Here is a 19,288-nt window from a genome sequence, read left to right on the forward strand (position 1 = left end):
TACAGCACAGCGAGTTATGTGCATGTCTCAGTTCTGTGTGGAGTATGTGGGTGTTTCAACATATGCATCAAAGTGCCTTTAAAGCACAAACTGTGATCCAGCTGTAAACAAAAGGCAAAACTCAACCACCAAAATCCAAAACATGTCTGGAACATGCAATCCCCCTAAATTGTTTCATTTCTTGACATATTTTTTATTTATTTCTTTTGTTTGTTTTTGATTGTATCTAGGTATGTATCTATCTATCTTTTAATAATATGAGGACTGACACTAGACAACAACCAAATCCAAATGTTTGTGGTGGGTAAAAGGGTTTTTTTATTCAGTCAACACAGCAGTTATATAGTACAAGCCAATATTTTCAATTATGGTCAGCTGAGAATAAAAATCCCCAAATAGGTTAAGTGTCAGTGTCCCTAATTTTACCCTCAGGTAAACAGTATATGTATGTAACGCTTTTATTGTTCAGACACCTTCACGTGTGTGTTTCCTTTATACTCGTACGGATTGGAGATGTGACGTCTAGCAAACCACAGTGTGGAGAAAACATAAAAGAAATCAGGAAACGGGAATCATCTCACCCAGCTGACAATAAACCACTATGTCCGTGAAACAAACGCGAAAGAATCTGGATTTATCAACGTAATATTAGGGGACAAGACGAGCAATGGTTTTAATTGGCTTGAAAAGGGATTTAGTTTCCTGCTCTGCCAGAAGAACATTTGTATGCTGAAATGTACGCCCAAACTCTGACACAACCAATCGGCTTGCTTGACATGCAGGTTCCCTCTGCGTGTGCACGTCATTATAATTTATTCTCCACCTAATGATAAAATGTTGTTATAAATGTATCTGCTCGGTCTCAAAAAGCTGACACTGAACGTAACTGCTAAATGCAGACTGACAAAATATTGCAGTTTCCTACAGTATTCGCTCTTGCAATACAACATCTGCTCGTGGGAATTAAAGCATGATGAAACTTTTTCATGGTTCTGTTTGAACTAAGGTTAGGGAAGGGTCACGATCCGGGTTAAACACTGAAAAAGTCGACAGCGACTTTGAACAAGAGACACGACATGTTTACTAACATGTAACTGAAACCACAGCCGCTCACTAGCCTTAAGCGCTTGTTGCCTAAACCTACACGTGGGACTCCGAATGCAAACCCCCACTTTGTTTGACCAACGTCAACCCCCGACCACCTCCCTGAGAATTGCATGCCACACACAACAGTAGCACTCGACAAAACATCACCAGGGAACATATTCCAGACAGCAAACACATTTCCTGACCGAGAGTAACAGCCTAAACAAAGGAGTAGTATATAAAAGTCCTTTCTAGGTGATGGCGTTGCTTCAGCCCACACCTGCTGTGCACACATGAAGCACCACTCTCACAAAGATCTGACAAAATAATGAACATTTCAGGCATTAGTAGGGTTGGCTGTATCTCTCTCTCATAAACCAAATGGACACTTGTGTCAGTCTTAGTCTGTCGGTAGTCTGTGTGACACAATAAAATAACTGTGAACAGCTTTTTCAATCTTATCTTTGATGGTATTGTCCATTCAAAAGGAAGTGTCTGCATTTAAAATTCCTAAAACAAAAGTATTAAAGTAACATTTCCAACTTCTGATGAGAGCAGAAAAAGTTGTTTATTTACTTGTGACACAGTCCCTTGTTACTGTTCAACATTAATAGTTTTTTTCCTGAGTTGTTCTCTGTCACGGTGTACAATGCATTTCATCTAAAAGAAAGCAGCTAGCTAATTATAACACATGGTGTGCCCCTTGAGTGGTTTTACAAATAACAGGGCTATAAAATGTCACTGTCAACTTATGGCCCCAGAAAAATATTTCTATTGTTGGTGTTTTATTTTTTATTTTAAGCTACAATAAAAACTGTCAAAACAGTGGAGAAGTTACACTGTGCAGCACTGACATTCTTAAAATTATTTACTTGGTTCAGAGATTGTGTTGAATCACCATCTTAGAAATGTGCAAAAGCTGATTATGATAAGCTGGCACTTACAAAATAGATCAGTCACTAACAGCTTAGCAGCTGAGTTGAAGTCATTCTACAAACTGTGCACAGTTGAAACTATCTGGTACCACAGCCGTCTCATTTGAATCAAAATCACCATCTTTTACCATGTACATGAAAAGGTTTTGTTTGGCTAAATACAGCAGCTGCTTTGGTAGTGATCTGACGGTTTGGTTTCTCACGCTGATCTGCGAGGCTCCTTGTTGTGACCGTCAACAACCAGAGATGGTTCACTCTAGACTGTTTTAGTCTGCTGTCTGTTTCTGCTACTGTAAATCAGTAAAAAAAACAAAAAGAGACAGAAGAGAAATGACAGAGCGAACGAGAGAGAGAGTAATTATGGTGAAATAATAAGGGCCAGCTCAGTGATCTCTCTATCGAGGCTCAGGGGGATGCTCCCCTTGTTGTCGCCCTGAGTTACAGCGCGTCCACCTTTCCAGGCCAAGAATGCCAGGACACTGCCGCCAGGCGACACACACACACAAGCACACAATTTCCACAAAATAATTAACCTAATACTAGTCTCGTACTATTCATTACTATTCTCATTTAAAGCTGCCACCAGAGGTCTTATTGGGCATAATTGATACTCAATCAGCACCACATGAACTGACTAACAGTTAGTAGTACTTGTGTTCAAATCTCATCTTAGCCAAGGCTGCCAGATATATTCAAATTCAAAAGGGGGCTTGTGAAATAAAAACATAAACAGAAGAATTGTGGTTTTGCTGTAAGAAATATATGTATATAGACAGATAAGAAAAAAATAACTTAAAATAAAATAGACAACAAAATTAATAAATGAATATCCGTCTCCACTCTCTCATCATTATTTAACATTTAAACAAGACCAAGAGTAACAGCAAAGCTAGCAGCTCTGTGAGGCTGTACTTAGAGGGTGCGTTGAGCTAAATGCTAAGGTAGGCATGCTAACATCCTCACAGTCACAATGCTAACATACTGATTTAGCAGACAGTATAATGTTTATCATGTTCACCATCTTAGCATGTTAGCATGCTAACATTTTTTAATTAGCATATCAAACACAAAAGTACAGCTGAGGGTTATTCGAATGCCATTCGTTTTGCAGGTCTTTGGTCATAAAGCAAAGTATTGAATAAATTAACTAGATGAAAAGTCAGGGGATCATTACAATTCAACCTGAGGGTGATTTGAATGTTTGTACAAAATTGCATGGCAATCCAGCTAATAGTTGTTGTCACTTAAAAGCACAAACGTCAACCTCGGGGATCACCAAAGTCGGACCATAAATGTCTGCAAAAAATTTCATGATAATTCATCTGATAGTTGCTGTCAGTGTGGACCAAAGTGATGGACTGACAGACTTCCATTGCCACCCTTTTAGCATGGCTAAAAATGCCAAAAACACAATCAATCACAGTCTATGTAACGTAGACTGATGCTTGTGGTACGCTTCAGCTCTGCTTTGTAGTTTTGGCCAGAGGTTATGATGCATGTGAAGCACAGGTGGATTTGCAGCTGCATCACAAAAGCGGGGCTGCACAGATCAGCAGGGCTCCAGATGCTGTAGCATCACTGCCAGAGGCAGGCCATGCTACATCGCTGTGGGTAATTTCTGAACAGTATACATTTGCAATCAACTCTTCAACTGCATGCAGCGTAAAACGACTGCAGTGTAATTCATCCACCTGATAGGAGGAGGAGAATGGGAAATTCTACTTAGCTATCCACCCTATCTATCGGTTTTTGGTTCTCTCCCGGTTTTATTTAATTTGGATATTTACGATCATAATATTCAGCCTTGACAAAACAAGGCAAACAAGAAAGAACCTTGGGCTTATTAGATTTTAACAAGGTTTTCTGAGCATCTTTTCTCTGCCATAATTGCAATGTGTATTTCCCCCGACGGGATGCAGCACTTTTGTTTATAATCACCCGCGTTCATCAGGATGCAAAGTAAGTCAGAGGCAGACTCCTCTCCTCTCCGTCGCTCACCCGCAGTCACAAATTCAAACAGAAGACAAAACCCACAAAATCAGATCCGCTTTATTACCAGCAGCGCTTCATAAAGAGGTCTGAGGCAGATAATGAAATAATAAAAAAATGCACTTCTCACATTTCTGACAGGAATAGCATGTATCTATTATTATTATTATTGTATAATTTCCCCCCGGGGATCAATAAAGTATTTCTGATTCTGATTCTGATATCTTACACATGCCTTGATTTAAGTGGTGCTTAAGTGAGTTAACCTGTCAGCGTTTCTCAGTGGCTGCTGCAAGTAATTCATTTAAATCGAATTAATTAATTAATGCATTCCGTCACTGAGCTAGTCATTCCCACCAGTGAAAAGATATACCGTTCAAGGTTTTTCACAGTAAATAACGTGCATACATAACACTGACAGCAACAGTAAACATCCTGCTGTCTCCGCGCAAGCTGGAAATGTTTAGGCCTACAGGCTTGGTCTTTGAAGTTGTCTGTTTCAAGGTTACACCTGCTTAAATGTGAATTCATTTAAATTCCTCTTTCAAAACCCATCATTGCACTCCTCACCCTATTTTTATGTGAAAATATAAATGGAAATGTATCAGCGTATCTACGCGATTGAGATCCCCCGAAGCCTAGCTTGACAAGGTTAACCACAGCCACAGATCTGAAGGGAGTGAGTGGAGTTTATTTGGAGCTCCATAACAAACTTCAATCAGCCTGTGTTTGTTTGTCAGTGGCAGGGCAAAGCATTTCATCAAAGAGGGCCGGGGCACGGATGGATGCCAGCAGATGATAGTAAGGTAGCCTGGCAGAAGGGAGACACACACACACACAGTCGTTGCTATGGTCATATAAAGACTCATCAAATGGTCAATCAGTTGCAGAGCTTTGTAATAGCTGTACGTCCCTGCATCAATAGTAAATCAGATATTAAGAGATAATATTCAGTGCAACAGGCACTGGATTTGTATCCAGACAACTGGAGATGTAGTCAGGCATCATCTGCACCGCCAGGCAGACAGAACAATGAACCAGATGACCTCAAACTACTCTGCCAGACTTCTAGAGGGACTGTGAGTCATCTCAGCACACACTGACTACGACTCCATTAATGTAGCAGCAAACCAGCCAGACAACCAGTCACGTAGGCACACGAAACAGAGATCTGAACACGTCACCTGATCAATAAACCACGGATACACTACCATGAGTGGATCAAGAGAAGACAAATGTCCTGAGGGATTGCAGGATGACATGTGACAGTTTGTCATTCTGTTTGAAAATCGTCATTTTGAACTCAGTGCCAAAATAAATTCTACAGGTCAAAGTCATTCCACATCCTTTGAAACATATGGTGACAATTGACTGACCATCTGATGCTACAGGAGCAATAGAGGAAGCTCTGAGCCATACAAAGTGTGTCAGTGACCGCTGGTTGACAACTGCAGTAGTGCTGTGCTCTTAGTTGACTTCTAAATGTACTGGAGCTATAAATAATAGATTTTGTTTCTACGTCTTCCACATGCGGACCACTGAAGGCCAAAAGAGTTTAAGGTTGATGTTAAGTCATGTGAGCATGAATGATGCATGTGTATAGCCCAGTCCCAACTTACAGCTCTTGACGCTCTTCCCATAAAGTCCAGCAGGACTCAGGGCTGTCCTGCTGCGTAAGTGCTTGAGGGCTGTCTCGTTGACTTCTTGAGCCTTTTATGCACACTTTCCCTGAGCTGCAGACTTAGACTTTGCTTGAGGGATTTACCTACATTTTAGTGTGTAAAACTGTAATGACAAAATAATAAATGAATAATTCACTGGACATTGGCAGGAACAAGTTTGTATGTACATACTGTGTCTGGTTCTTTGCTCCATCAAGACATTCTTATGATGATTTGTTTTCAGCTGATCTGATCAAACTACAATTCTAACAATATAAGAGGAGGCTATTATTGTATTCATAAAGCGAGAAACAAACACTGCACATGATGTATAAGCCTCGCACTTCACTGTCCACAGACTCTGTGACCCCAGTGAACCTACACACACAATTAGCTTACAAACTCATGTGATTACTAGTGTGAATAGATTAGTTTCAACCTGTTGTTTGTCCTGTTTTATTTCCACATCGGCTACATAGACTAATGTGACACCAACAATGTAAGCCATCCTCTGAACCTGATCACAGGGATCTACCTGCTGTTGTTGTTGGGTTTTATGTTATTCAGGCTTAATAAAAAAAATAAATAAATACATTTCAATATGTGGTAAACTTAACATCAAAACAATGCACCTGTACACCTAGCAGGTTAATTATCTTATGTATGCTGATGCATGAATTATGAAAACACACCGTCCTGTTTTCTGTTGTTTGCAGGTATTCAAATCTGTCGGGTTGGTTATGAATAATCTCTTTCATTCTGTATCATTAGCTGTAACTTTGAGCACAGCCACAGTTTGTGTTATCTTCATTTGGGGTTTCAATGTCAGGATTATTTCAGCCAGCATCGACTCCTCCCTTTGGCAAGGGCAGACCCCCAGTCGCAGTGAGTATACTGGCAGTTCCATCCACTCTTGTAGAGCGCAGCCTTTGAGCCAACTTTGATTTTGAAATAAGTATACTGGAGCCCTTTGGGTGGACAGTGGGACCTGGAGTATGTGTACAGTCTTAGGTGTCTGGATGCAGAACCTCAACAAAAGCTGTGATCAGAATCAGCCTTGTTGGCCTTGTTCTGCATGTTCTGTGAGCGCCTTTGCATCTGCACAAGATTTGATGAGATGCCAGATGGCACCGAGATTAGACATGTGATCATGTATATATTTGCTGTGGCTTCATGCCTCTCCGATAATACACACTCCGTGAGTACACCTATAGCATATAAATTCATGGCTGTTTTTAAAGGTCTATTCTGGCCAAGGCATAGAAGGGGATATTTGCCAACCCATTTAACAGCCAAGCAGAAAAAAACCCCTGAAAACTTCCTGCCAACTGCAGCAACACCCAAGCCTGTCAATCAAACAACCATGCGCTATGGACACACACATGCGTCCCAATACACACAAATCCATAAGCAAACGTAATTTCACACACAAGCTGACATCCAGCAACTCACAGGCATCCAGCAACGCATTCAAGCATTCGGGCAGATCGATAGGCTTTCAGGAAGCCAGTAACACCCAGGTTGAGCCCCTGAGGCTCAAACCAAGTTACTCAGCACTTTCCCTGGCCACTCAAGAGGAGCCATACTGGGCTCTGAGCCAAGAGCCAAAGACAGGAAAGTAGCATACGGGTGAGAACAAAACTTTGGACACAAAGTAATTCTGTCACTTCTATGACAGCAGCCATCATCATCCCCTTAGTGAGAAAGTTCACAGTTCACTTGAAATGTCTGGTTGAAGGTCTTGTTGAGGTACGGCCTTTATTGGTGCAGCCAAAAGTGCAAGGGTTTACATTACAGCATATACACACACAGTGTATTTTAAGACACTGTTATTTTGTGTTCAGTGTAGTTGTTCTTTCTGTTATCTCCTCGTTAAATGTCACACCAGTGCCTGCATTTAGAACTCACATCCGACCAAATAGCATTTAATCTGACTCTCTGTTTTGATGAGCGGAACTGAAAGGAATGTCTCACAAATGGAAACACCAAAATGAAACCATCAGGGACAATCTCAATTCTGGAAAGCACAAATAAAGTGTTGTCAGACATGTTTTATTCTCTTAGATGTTGAGCATTATTTGGATATTTTCAAGTCTGACCATAGCGGACAACATGTTTCAGTGGAAATTGAAACTTTATTTGTGATGTCCTCAGAGGACAGACAGAGATGGACATGGAAGATTGAGGAAATGTTTGCTTGTTGTGGGGATAATCTTTTTTTGATAGGCATCTCCTTCCGGAGAAGCTTCTGATTTTTTTTTATACCAGAAAGTGACACATGAAGACAGCTGAGGTAAAACTGAAAGAGTACAAAAATGATGATACGTTAACTTACTTGACATGTTTCAAATTATCTTCAATAAGTGAAAACCATGGTAATAATGGTTTTACATCTCCGTGTAATATAACGGCAATATACTGCAGAGAAACAGACAAAATGGGTGATCTCTAGTGTTTCAGGTTAAGCCACGGCGGTTTCATTTTTTTAAGTTTATCTCAATACAAATACAAAAACTGTTGCTAATTGCACAAATACAGATATAAATAGAGATAAGTAACTGAGGATAAACTAAATGTGTCGCCCCATGCTCTGCTTGTGTTTGCAGGCACAGGTATCCAAGCAGAAAGAGGATAACAAATGTCAAGTGTCGCATTTAGTATGCTGTCTTTAACTTTTGAGTGAGTTTACGAAACAGTTAATTTTAGGTTTGATCCAAACTAAAAGTAAACTAGACAGCAGTTCCAATTCTGAATGACACCTGTACCCTCTTTGAAAATGGAAAACTCAGGGATTGGCTGGGTGCCCATGTTTGTGGTCTTATCATGAAGGAACAGGTATTCTAAAATAACACAAAATGACGGCCTATGACTTGTCTCTGAAACATAATTCTCCTGCTCATAATTAGAGTAATACTTTTTGGATAGCATGGAAATATGACGAATATACAAGGAATGCGTGGAGAGGGGGCTATAAAATAATGAGGTGCAGATACTCGTGTGGTTTGTTTGTGACAACGAAAGAAGGAGAAATATGTGGCTCGTTTGATGGCTGTCCTCTGCAGCTGGTGCTAACAAAACCCATATTTATAGACGAAACTCCAAATAGAAGAAACAACCGCATGCAGCGACACACACACACACACACACACACACACCTAGTTTTACAATTGCAAACTCACACACAAACACACATATTCACTAACCTACAACAGACCATGTAAATATAGAGCTAGATTTAGTGCTGGTGATAAAATGACAACCCTTATCATCTGATGAAATAAAATCAGCTTGATAATCTTTTGATAAAAGTATACAGTAATAATTACATCGCCTTCAGAATGCATTAGACAAGTGACACCCTAATAAGCTCATCAAATTAAAGAACAAAGGTCTCTCTTTACCAGCATAAACCAAACATCCTCCTAAAAAGTAAAATTAGCTGAGCTGTCAGTTTTATAGTGAATTGTTCCACTGAATGAAATTGAAATCTCCTGAAACTAAACACTCTGCATGTGTGTGTACATTATAGTGTATAGAGAATACTGTACAATGTAAGCTCTTTAGAAGTCTTTTCATCATTAAAAGAAAAATGAATGCGATCTTGCTCATGCTCATAGAAATGGAACCATATCTGATCGTCAGGGTTTCTCAAACTGTCAAGAAGTTCTATTGACAAAGCATCCAGTTGCTTGAAGCACGAAGTCAGTGATGCTGAAGCTTAAATTGATCCCCTGTGTGCAGTAAAACCAAACCCCAGCACAAACCCAGAGCTAAATTTAAAGTACAACAGTTATTTCCCGCCAAGAGTAGACCATGCAGAACTAAAATGACCACATTCTCTTTAGACCAGTCTATCCAGCTAACAACTTCACGGGACAGAACGGCATCCACGTCCAAGGGCATGCTGTACTGAAAACAATTTTAAACATTTAGAATGGCCCAAACAATATCAAAACTTGTCCTGGAGACTAGAAGAAAGTCTTGTGTACAGATTAATCAAAGTTTCAACACTCAAAATATTACACCAATGACCAAAGAGAAGTACTACTTTATCCTGCAGAGGGATGCCATCCCTTCTGGCTTTAAGCTGTGTAGGAAAGGGCTCATCCTCACGCTGGACAGTTAACTCTAAGCATGTATCAAAACGAATGCCAGGTGACTCTTTAGCCCTCAGACCCGACTGAATTATTTGTGAAATCTTTGAAAAGGAGAAAAAAAAACCACATTGCAACATCACAAGACACTATCAGGTATGTTCCACAAAATAATGTGGATTCTCACACTTATGGAACCGATGCCAGTGCAGTCGTAGACTACAGCTGCATGTCTGTAGGCTGAGAATGGATAAAACATACTGAACAGTAAATTGGAAGGCTGGTTCAGTCACTTACAATAAATCAACAAATTCACCATCTTATGCAAATGGTTGAACGGTTACGTTATGTAATGCTGAAATTCAACCCTGATGTTCTGTTGGGAGATGCAGTGACTTGAACCAACGGTGAGTGAGAAAAAGTATAAATAATATTGAAATCTTCAAAACCTTGAATTCGCGGGTAATTCTCACTTAAGCTTTGAAGCTCCAAAAATGGTATTCGGGGCAGCCCTAGTATTTTTAACAACAAATCGACAAGATGTTCCTGTGCAGCTTCCCAGCTGGTGCAAACTGCTCTGATTGACTGCGGTCTCTGATCATTCCAGGCCATCACTTTCTTTCAGAATCAAGATGTGCCAACGTCTGGTCAGAATAATGTAATATTAATCTTGACAGTTCATTTCTGCTTGCCAAAATATGCTCCCTACAGTCCTTCAAAGCCGCAATTAAAAACATCATGTTACTAATTGATGAACACCCTCTTGGTGAAGAGCCTGCATTGAAGTAAACATGTGGAGTTTATTTTTCATTCCAGGAGTGCTGTGAATTATGTTTGTTAGACCTGCTAGCAGATGTACTGCAATTTGCATCAGAAATGTAAATTTCTCCTCTGTTAAGTAGGTTAGGCAGAGACGACACAAGAGTATAAGAAGGAAGCAAGAGTGATCTTCTTTAGGGTTTAAGGAAAGAGAAACTGGGAGAGAGGGCAGACGCAGAAGAGACAGCCAGAGAAAGAGATACAGAGGTACATCAAACGATTGCCAATTGCACCATAATTACAGACGGGGTATTGGCACTACTGTCCCCCCGACTGCCTGTGATTGAAGCCTCTCCAGGCAGCCTGTCAGGGCAGATGAGCTGACAGGGAGGTGAGATATCCATCGGAGTATCAATAAAGTCAACTAATGTAGTTTAATTAGTCACATTGACAGTACATAAGTCAAACATGAGCTCGTGTGGTGCCTTGTTGAACTTGACTGCATGCAGTTTTTTTTTCCAGATGAGAAATTGGCTATTAAAAAGCGTCCATTGTCAGTATTTCCATATTAACAATGGATCTAATGGCTAGGTGTATGTGAAAGGTGTCGCCTGTAGTGGTGAGCCTACAGAGAATCATCACTAATTATTTCCCGACTATGCAGTTCTCCTCAGCAGATCTTAATGTCTTGCTGCTCATTCTTTTGGTTTTCTGCCAAGCAACTTCACTGATTTGGTTCCCTCTCAGAGTGTCACTTCCAGCCGCAGCAGGTAGCTGCTTTTACTGAAAAAGCTCAAAAAACACACTGTAAGCTATGCACCAAACGGCAGAGGCTAGCTAGTAAACATTGTGGAGCATAGCTATGAGCCATATGTTTCCCTAAGTTAGTAATGAGCAAAACAGAGCTAAAAGGACAGGGAATATTGGACTTTTATTCATCAATAGGCCAGACATGCAACTCTCTGCAAACAAGTCCGCCACATCAACTTAAAAGGTGATAAAATGTCAGTGTTGTGTTCACAGCTTGTTTCCACTGCCCCCAAGTAGCCCAAAAATTGGTTATAACAGGTTTATAGGAGAATTCTTGTTTATCACAACTGGGTTAACTATAGTTGTCAAAGTTTAAGTCACATTTTTTACCAAGTTTGGTGGAGCAAGAAACATAATTATTCAAATGACCAGACATGTTGTGAACCACCCAACAGTTTAGCAGATTATGTAAACCATTTTAATGCGAAGGTGAAACCTCACTGTTCACATTCATTGTTCTTCCAAATGAGTTTTTTTTTTTAAACTTCTATGATTGCCTGAACACTTTCTTGCCCCCTCAGATTAGCGCCACCGCCTTGTTCCCCAGATGTCAGTTAAGCCCAAAGTTGTAATAAACCAGAGTTTAACTCCCACTTCCACCTCATGGAACTTATTTTAATCACATAAAAACAACTGAAAGATAAGATTTTAAAAAATCCAGTGTTACATTGTTTATGCAGAATTGAAGCTCACATTAGCTCATCGTTACTTTGTATGTTCATGAAATCTGTTTTTCTATAAAAGTGAGTTAAGTTTTATCACATTTAGCTCATTGATATATCATATCAAATAATTCCTCATTTCTGCTGCATGATATCACTGTATACCATGTACTAAAAACAGCAGCCCACATATGAAGTAACTGTTTGTTATTCTGGTCAAACATTCTCATGGCGTTTCCTTTTGTCGCTGATGATTTGCAGTCTGCCATAAAAGGATTTGCTGCCATTTCAGCTTTACGTTCCACTCCCTCTTCTCCCCTCTCCTCTCCTTACTCTACTCTTTCCGTATCTTTCTCTCCCCCATCCATCCAAGCCCTCCTAACTACCATCTACCAGCAGCCTCTAGTCACAAGTTGACCCATATAAGGTTGACTGTAGCTGTGAGCCACATAAGTCCACAGAGACCCACATGGATTCTTTCTTTATCTTGGTTCACTCCTTACCCACACGATCACCTCTCACAAACAAATACCATGCCCTCCGTACGCACAATGATTAGATTCACAAACATATTGTATGTAGAAACACCCACCCACCCACCCACTCCCATAGCAGTACACACATACACACTTGCATACCATACTAGTAATGGCCTTTCCTGTAATTATAGTCATTTGTCAAAAGCACACCTTGATTTATGGTCAAATTAAAAATAAACCGGAAAAGAAGCTGCAGGTCCTGGTTACTCCGGCTACAGACGGTGATTAATACTACACCATTAGAGGCGTGAGAGTGGCATGGTCAGGACATGCACCCTGCCACGCAGACAGAAGCGAGGGAGAGCATCAGTCCATGCATCCACAGTCACTCGGATGACGAAGTAGGTGTAGTATGCGGGTGCTTGGGGTGGCATTGAGTGGGGTTGTGGTGGGTTGAGGATAGTGTAGGGCAGGTTATATCGCCAAAATTAGTAAGTAGGGCAACAATGTGTGGGACACAGCTGTTCTTAACTCACAGTAAAACTATTTATAATCTTGCTCCATCTCCACGCCTGGAATCTCCTTTATAATTGACTTTTTGCTTCAGTGTATGCAAATGTCACCAGATCAAAACACATTTGGCTATGGACATAAAACACAGTAGCATTTCACTGAGCAACACCAATAAGCAGATATATATGTTATGCTCCTACTATGCTAACTAGTAAATGTATTCCTGTTTTATTGAGGAACATCTAATAGCTGTTTGTCCAAAGAAGCAGTGGTGAAATAATGAGGTGCTCGATGACATTGCGAAAGGGTTGAAGGGAGTGCAGTGAGTAATGCATTTAGTGGGCTGACTAGAGAAGAAAAGCATGTAAAGCATGAGCAACAGATACATTTGAATGAAGGGTAGCTGAAGAAGTCAGCAACCTTTAAAGCAATAAATAAATCACAAACCTTCGTATGCTGCATGATGGAGTATTTGATGAAAGATGAATATGTCTGAAGTGTGTGTAGAACGTTTGTGTGTGCGTGTGTATGTTGTGTTTGCCGTGTAACAAATTCCCTGAACAACATTATTGCGGGCTCTGAGCGGCAAGGACAGCAAACTTTATCACCTAAACTTAGAAAGCAGAGCCGAGAAAGGAGAGGAGCAAAAATAAAACAGATGAGAGAGCTGTTCCATTCATCCAATTTATCTAAAACCACTAGGCTATATCAGAATTCAAGTACTTTTAAATTGCTTCGATGATAAAGTAGGAGGGAACACAAGCGAGAGACAAGAATCGTGCCAGAAAGGAGGTCTTTGGAGCTCAATGTAGTTAATATGCCTTGGGCCTCGTGCCAGCCAGGAGAGCTCCACGTCCACAGACTGCTGGCGAACATGAAGTGGAAGTCTCACTGCCAGCACTGCCATGCCTGGAGAGGACCTTCTCCTTCAGGTATACTTCAACTCAAATCTTAAGGAATGCTTAACTTAGGGATGCGAGTGATATATAGAGAATGCTAAAGGCTGCCGTGTTTTTAGGAGTAATCATGTTTGGTGGTGGAATTGCAGAAAAGCCTCACAGGGCCATGGTCTTGCTCTGCAGGATACAGATAAGGTGGCTCTCCTCATTTCTTCCCCATGTTTTATTGGCTGTCAGAGTGGTATGCCCTATAGCTTCCCAGTATGGCATAAAATCAAAACCATATTTCCACCTAAGGTTTGCATAAATTAACAGAACTTAATGTCTTCTTATGATGGCCTCTTGCAAAAGGCTATAAATGTGCGCGAAGACGTCCAGTTTCTGCACAGTAACAGCATTACTGATATTATGAAGTACCATTATTTCTGACAGCCTGCCAGGTCGGCAACAGCAAACTGCATCAACTTTACTGCCACCTCTGAGAAGACAGCAGCGAGGCAAGAAACAAACAGCTTGCAAAACTAAGGCGAGCTCTAACACCATCTCAAAATCAATACATCTCATTGCTGTATTTCTCTGCATCGCGGCAGGACCCACCGAGAGAGAGAACTAATAAAGTAACTTTTCAGGACTGAGAACCTAATTTATCCTTCAGCAAATGTCATTCACCGCCTGGCCGGCCTAATGCGTCTTAACCCTGTGGAGACGTTGCTTGGTATTTGAAACACCCTCAAGAAATATGGCACTTAAATGTATGAAGGTGGAGCCCACATTCGGATTCCTCCTTCAACCTACAGGCATGCGTCTTTTGTGCACCTACAGAATGTTTTCTCCGAGAGAAAGCCACACTTTGAATACGCAGCATAGCATTTAGAGCGAAAAAAGGATCAATTCCGTTTATTCCATTTATTTCATAAATTTTTAATTTTATTCCATATTCAGCAGAAATGGCATTCGTCATCATCAGGTCAAACATCTCTTACACCGAAATAAACTCAACTCCTTGGTAAAAAAAAAAGAAGAAGCAATTTTCCAGTCTTTTCTATTAAGCCTTTCATATTTTGAAATTAAATTCTGCTTTGTTCAGAATGGTTTTCAAAATGAGCCGTAGGCCGCAGGGAATGTGAGGTTAATTGTTAACACTCCAGCAGTGCAGATGCACAGATTTTAGTTTAAGTGTAATCCTTCCAATCACTGCTTGGTGCATCCAGGTATTTGAATGAAAGTGATTTTACATGACAAACGTTGACAGTTTCAGTAGCAAAATTAGAAATGGGCAAACGGTTAACCTCAAGTGTCAGTTTCACTGATTGAAAGAGGACACCGTTGACACGACACGGTCAAACCACGTAACCTAGCAGGGTTAGAGATGGAGCACACCTTTTTCCATGAAGGCCATGTATCTTACACTTGCTGTCTGGAAACATGTCTGTACATTGGTCTTTACTTTTATACTGTTTGAAAATATAAGTCCTCTGAGGTCATGAAGTGACAGAGAGTCGTTGACGTACCCTTTTCCATTTGTTTCTACATTTCTATTTTCTGGGTAGCTGCGTAGGAGGAGAAGGAGAGGTGGAGTGAATGGAGGACAAACAAAACAGACAGACACACAGCAAAACCAAGAGCCAGAGAGAGGACATGTACAATAGTGGTGATGTAGTGACAAACAGAAGGAGCACCAGGAGCAGGAAAGATGGAGAAAGAGTGGATGTTTGCACGCTATATGTGTATGCCATTAGCCGAGATGGATGTCCTTGAACCCGGGTCTACGCCAACAGGTATCTCTCGCTAACAGGCCGCCCCTTCACTGGTAATTACACAGGGAGGTCTGCAGCAGGTGGCACAGGGCTCAGCAGAATTTGCATAAATCTGCATGTGTCACTGGGCCTGGCTGCAGCCTCTGGCACTCTGTATGAATCACGCTCACACTCAGCAGACAATTAGTCCAAATTTAACAAAATGAATGGTGGGACGGTAAAATGGTATCAATGCTCTCTCTGAAATCCATATATATTGGTGAATGCATGAATTATTTGTGCTAACAAATGCTTTTCACTTTTCTTTGAAATTAAGCACAGGTTGCACACTATGCACGAAAACAGACACACTGATATGCACACATACTGTTATTTCACTTTGATCGCTTAACCCATAATACATCCATCCAAGTCTTATAGAGCGGTCACTGACATAACCACAGATATCAGTCACACATCTTTCAAGTTGAATGTGCCTTATTTGTTTCCTTTTGAGGTTTCCTTTCACACGCTGTTTTTCATCATGGTCTTATTGTTTTTCAGCATGCTGCTCAGCTTCAGAACCTGCTGAGGCATTGTGTTTGTGCAAGGGCTTTGAATCTTTAAGGGACTCTTAAAATGATCAAACACAAGCATTTCTGTTGTGCAGCTACAAACTGCGCAACTATAAATCAACAACACAACAACACGCATATACAGTATGCATGCAAGCTTCCATCTACTATATATACATATTTATTTTTGAACTGTGTGTGTGTGTATGTGTGTGTGTGTTGGGGGGGGGGGGGTGCCTATGCTTCTGTCCATAACTTGTGAGCAGTGGGACCCCCCATGGTGAGAGATGTTTCTGCTGACAGGAGCATATTCAAGGTAATAGAACCACTCTGTCGTCCCACAGCAGAGCACTAAAGCAGAACTGAGTTCTGTCTCCTACTACACGCACCGCTGGACCTCCAGATGACAAAATGCCTCACTGGCTGACCGAATCAAACACAATAAAGCTGAAAAGAAGATTGAAGGAGAAAATGCTCAGATTTGTACAATTTTGCAGTCTACGTAGGAAAGTGTGTATTTTCAGTTGGAAAATCTGTCTGTAAATGGAGTGCCACTTAAAATATAAAAAAAAAAAAAAGATTGTGTTGTATAAGAACACCTCCGCAAGCACTGCATAACACTACAGCCATAAAAGAAGTAAATGTGTTACTCCTGTGCATAAAGATACAGCACCTTATGTGAATATGTCACTGAAGCAGGTAATGATATTCTACCAATGTCACCTCGTAATGTGGAGAGCAACACAGTGGGATGATGAAATAAATAAAGAAGTGACTGCATAATGAGAGAGGAATGAAAACAAGTTCTACAATAAATGACAGACTGCATTAACAATCTATAAATTATTCCCATTTGAATTTACATATTTCCATTGTATTTCATCACATTGTACAAATAAAACAACAACAACTCAAAACACAAAAGTGAATGAATTATTGAGCAAATGAATTAGTGAAAACCTCCTCAGCTTTGTAGTAAAACTACCGTTGGCTGACTGCATCCTGTCGATCTCTGTGGAGAGACGTGCCAGCAGCCATAACTCCCCAGAGAAGCGGGCTGCTAGCCAGCATACATTATTGCTGATCTCTGTGGAGACGGAGAGGAGCTGTGCAGGTAGGCATTGCCGGAGGGTCCCAGAGGAGCAGACTGGACCAATAAGTTGTGGCAGCAATATGGAGTTAAGAGCTGAGAGTCTGTGGGGAATCTGACCGGCCACTGCAGTAACAAAAGGGTAAGGGCTGCCTCCCAACTGGCTCACAGGTGGAAGTGAGCCTCCGCGGTGAACCCCGGGACCTTCCTCTCAACTCCTTCTCAAATCTTTAAGGTTTTGATTATAAACCTGCTGAGATCAAACACACATTTCTGCATAAAAAGGAAAATACAACTCACAGGCTTTTGGGGACTGAGTTCTCCAGAAGGCTAAGTCGACTCGAGCTTGGTAACTGGTGTATTGGGACCAAGAAGCTCCAGTAAAAGGCACACTCATGCATGTGAGCACACAACACACACACACACACACACAGTTAACTGAGCAGCCCAAAGCTGTCTTCAGGGGTGGAACAAAAGAAGCAAAAAAATACTTTTGTAAATATCATCCAATCAAGGAGAATAATTCATTTGCAGACACAAATTATGTTGTTGTTGTTGTTGTTGTTCTAGTTCTATCTCCTGTTTGTAGCAAGAAATCACATGAATTCTAATGAACGTGAAGAACAAAACAACCTACGTACACATACACACACCATCACCTTGACCTGGAGGGAGCCTGGCTTTGCTCGGCTCTCAGACAGACTGAGGGTTTATATGTGTATGTGTGTCTGCACACCCACATGCAGATTTGTGTTGTGGGGTGACAGAATTTAAGAGAAACGGAGCAACAGAGCAAAGCAGAAGAAGTTCGATTCTGAATATCTAAGTTTGTTCTGTCCATTTTTACTGACCTTGTATAAGCGCCTGGCCTTTCTGGAAGGGTCCACTGTGAGCCACCTGGTAGTGTTTGACCTGGAAGCCAGGTACACAGCCCTCATGGCCTCCATCCTCTTGGCCACCCACACGGGCAACCTGCAACACACAGAACAATGGACAGGTCAGAAAAATACACATGAACACATGGTTTCTGTGCAGATAAACCTGACAGGCACAGGCAGGGGGATAGAATAAGCTAATAAATATATTTCCCTTTTAAAGGCAAAAGATGTAACATTTCCACATTAAAATGTCTAAAAACGTCTAGACCTATGTCTAGCATGGTGGCTAGCACTGTCGCACAGGTGGTAGAGCAGGGTAGAGCGGGTTGGTGGTTCTATCCCAATGAATGAATGAGACCAAGCTGTAAAGCACTTTGGGAACCATTAAGGTTTAAAAGTGAAGTCCAAATGTTTACAACAATCTTCAACACACTCATAAAGTTATTCTTAGTGTGAATGTTTTCACCACAGATAACAGTGCTGGGCTACCCCACGATTGAATTCGCCACATAGCGTAGCTGTCGGTAGTCGACTCATCTAATAGTAAACTAGCAAGTTAACGTTACGTTAGCTAACGTTAACTTGTGGCTCATCCTCATCCGTGATCAAGATTTCTGCCTGAGTCATGTCAGATAGATTTTCATCGGCAATGGCGGTAGTTTAACAGTGACTACAACATGATGTCATGCTACTTCACAACGTCATCAAACTACGTTATTGTTTTGATTGAGAGACCCCTAGTGGCAGAAATCACATATATAATCATATATATTATGATTTGGCAAATTAATTAGCAAATCATGTGCAAGTGCATAATAGACCATGTCTGTCATGTCAAAAAGTAAATGTAAAGAGTGTCAACATGTTACAGTGTCCAGTATAGATGTCCCAAGTCCCAGTTCCCATCACAGACAGCCACAGATCAGGGTGAGCCCCCCACACAATCAAAAAGAGAGAGAGGCTTGAATACGTGAACACTTCTCTGTTGTGCTGTGTTACAGCTTACACAGCTCAGCAAAACAATATATTGTGTAAGATGAGCAAGAGAGACAGAGTGGTGATAGTGTGGGATACTTGTACCCACCAGAATGAACAGTTTTCATAGTTTTTTAAGTCCAGAAA

At 41.0% G+C, this 19,288-nt stretch overlaps 1 protein-coding gene across 1 annotated transcript in view; it reads right to left on the reverse strand.

Annotated features, from left to right (window-relative positions):
* cdh13 (cadherin 13, H-cadherin (heart)) overlaps positions 1-18,793 on the reverse strand; it is a 196,042-nt gene extending 177,249 nt beyond the window's left edge. Inside the window, exons 1-2 of the mRNA XM_070907066.1 lie at positions 18,749-18,793; positions 18,140-18,260 (exon numbers count right to left, since the gene is read on the reverse strand). Coding sequence (XP_070763167.1) covers positions 18,140-18,260; positions 18,749-18,793 — 166 coding nt within the window. The remainder of the gene's footprint in view (positions 1-18,139; positions 18,261-18,748) is intronic.
* Positions 18,794-19,288: the final 495 nt, after the last annotated feature.

The sequence above is a fragment of the Enoplosus armatus genome, chromosome 6 (assembly GCF_043641665.1).
Source record: "Enoplosus armatus isolate fEnoArm2 chromosome 6, fEnoArm2.hap1, whole genome shotgun sequence".
Lineage (NCBI taxonomy): Eukaryota > Metazoa > Chordata > Actinopteri > Centrarchiformes > Enoplosidae > Enoplosus > Enoplosus armatus.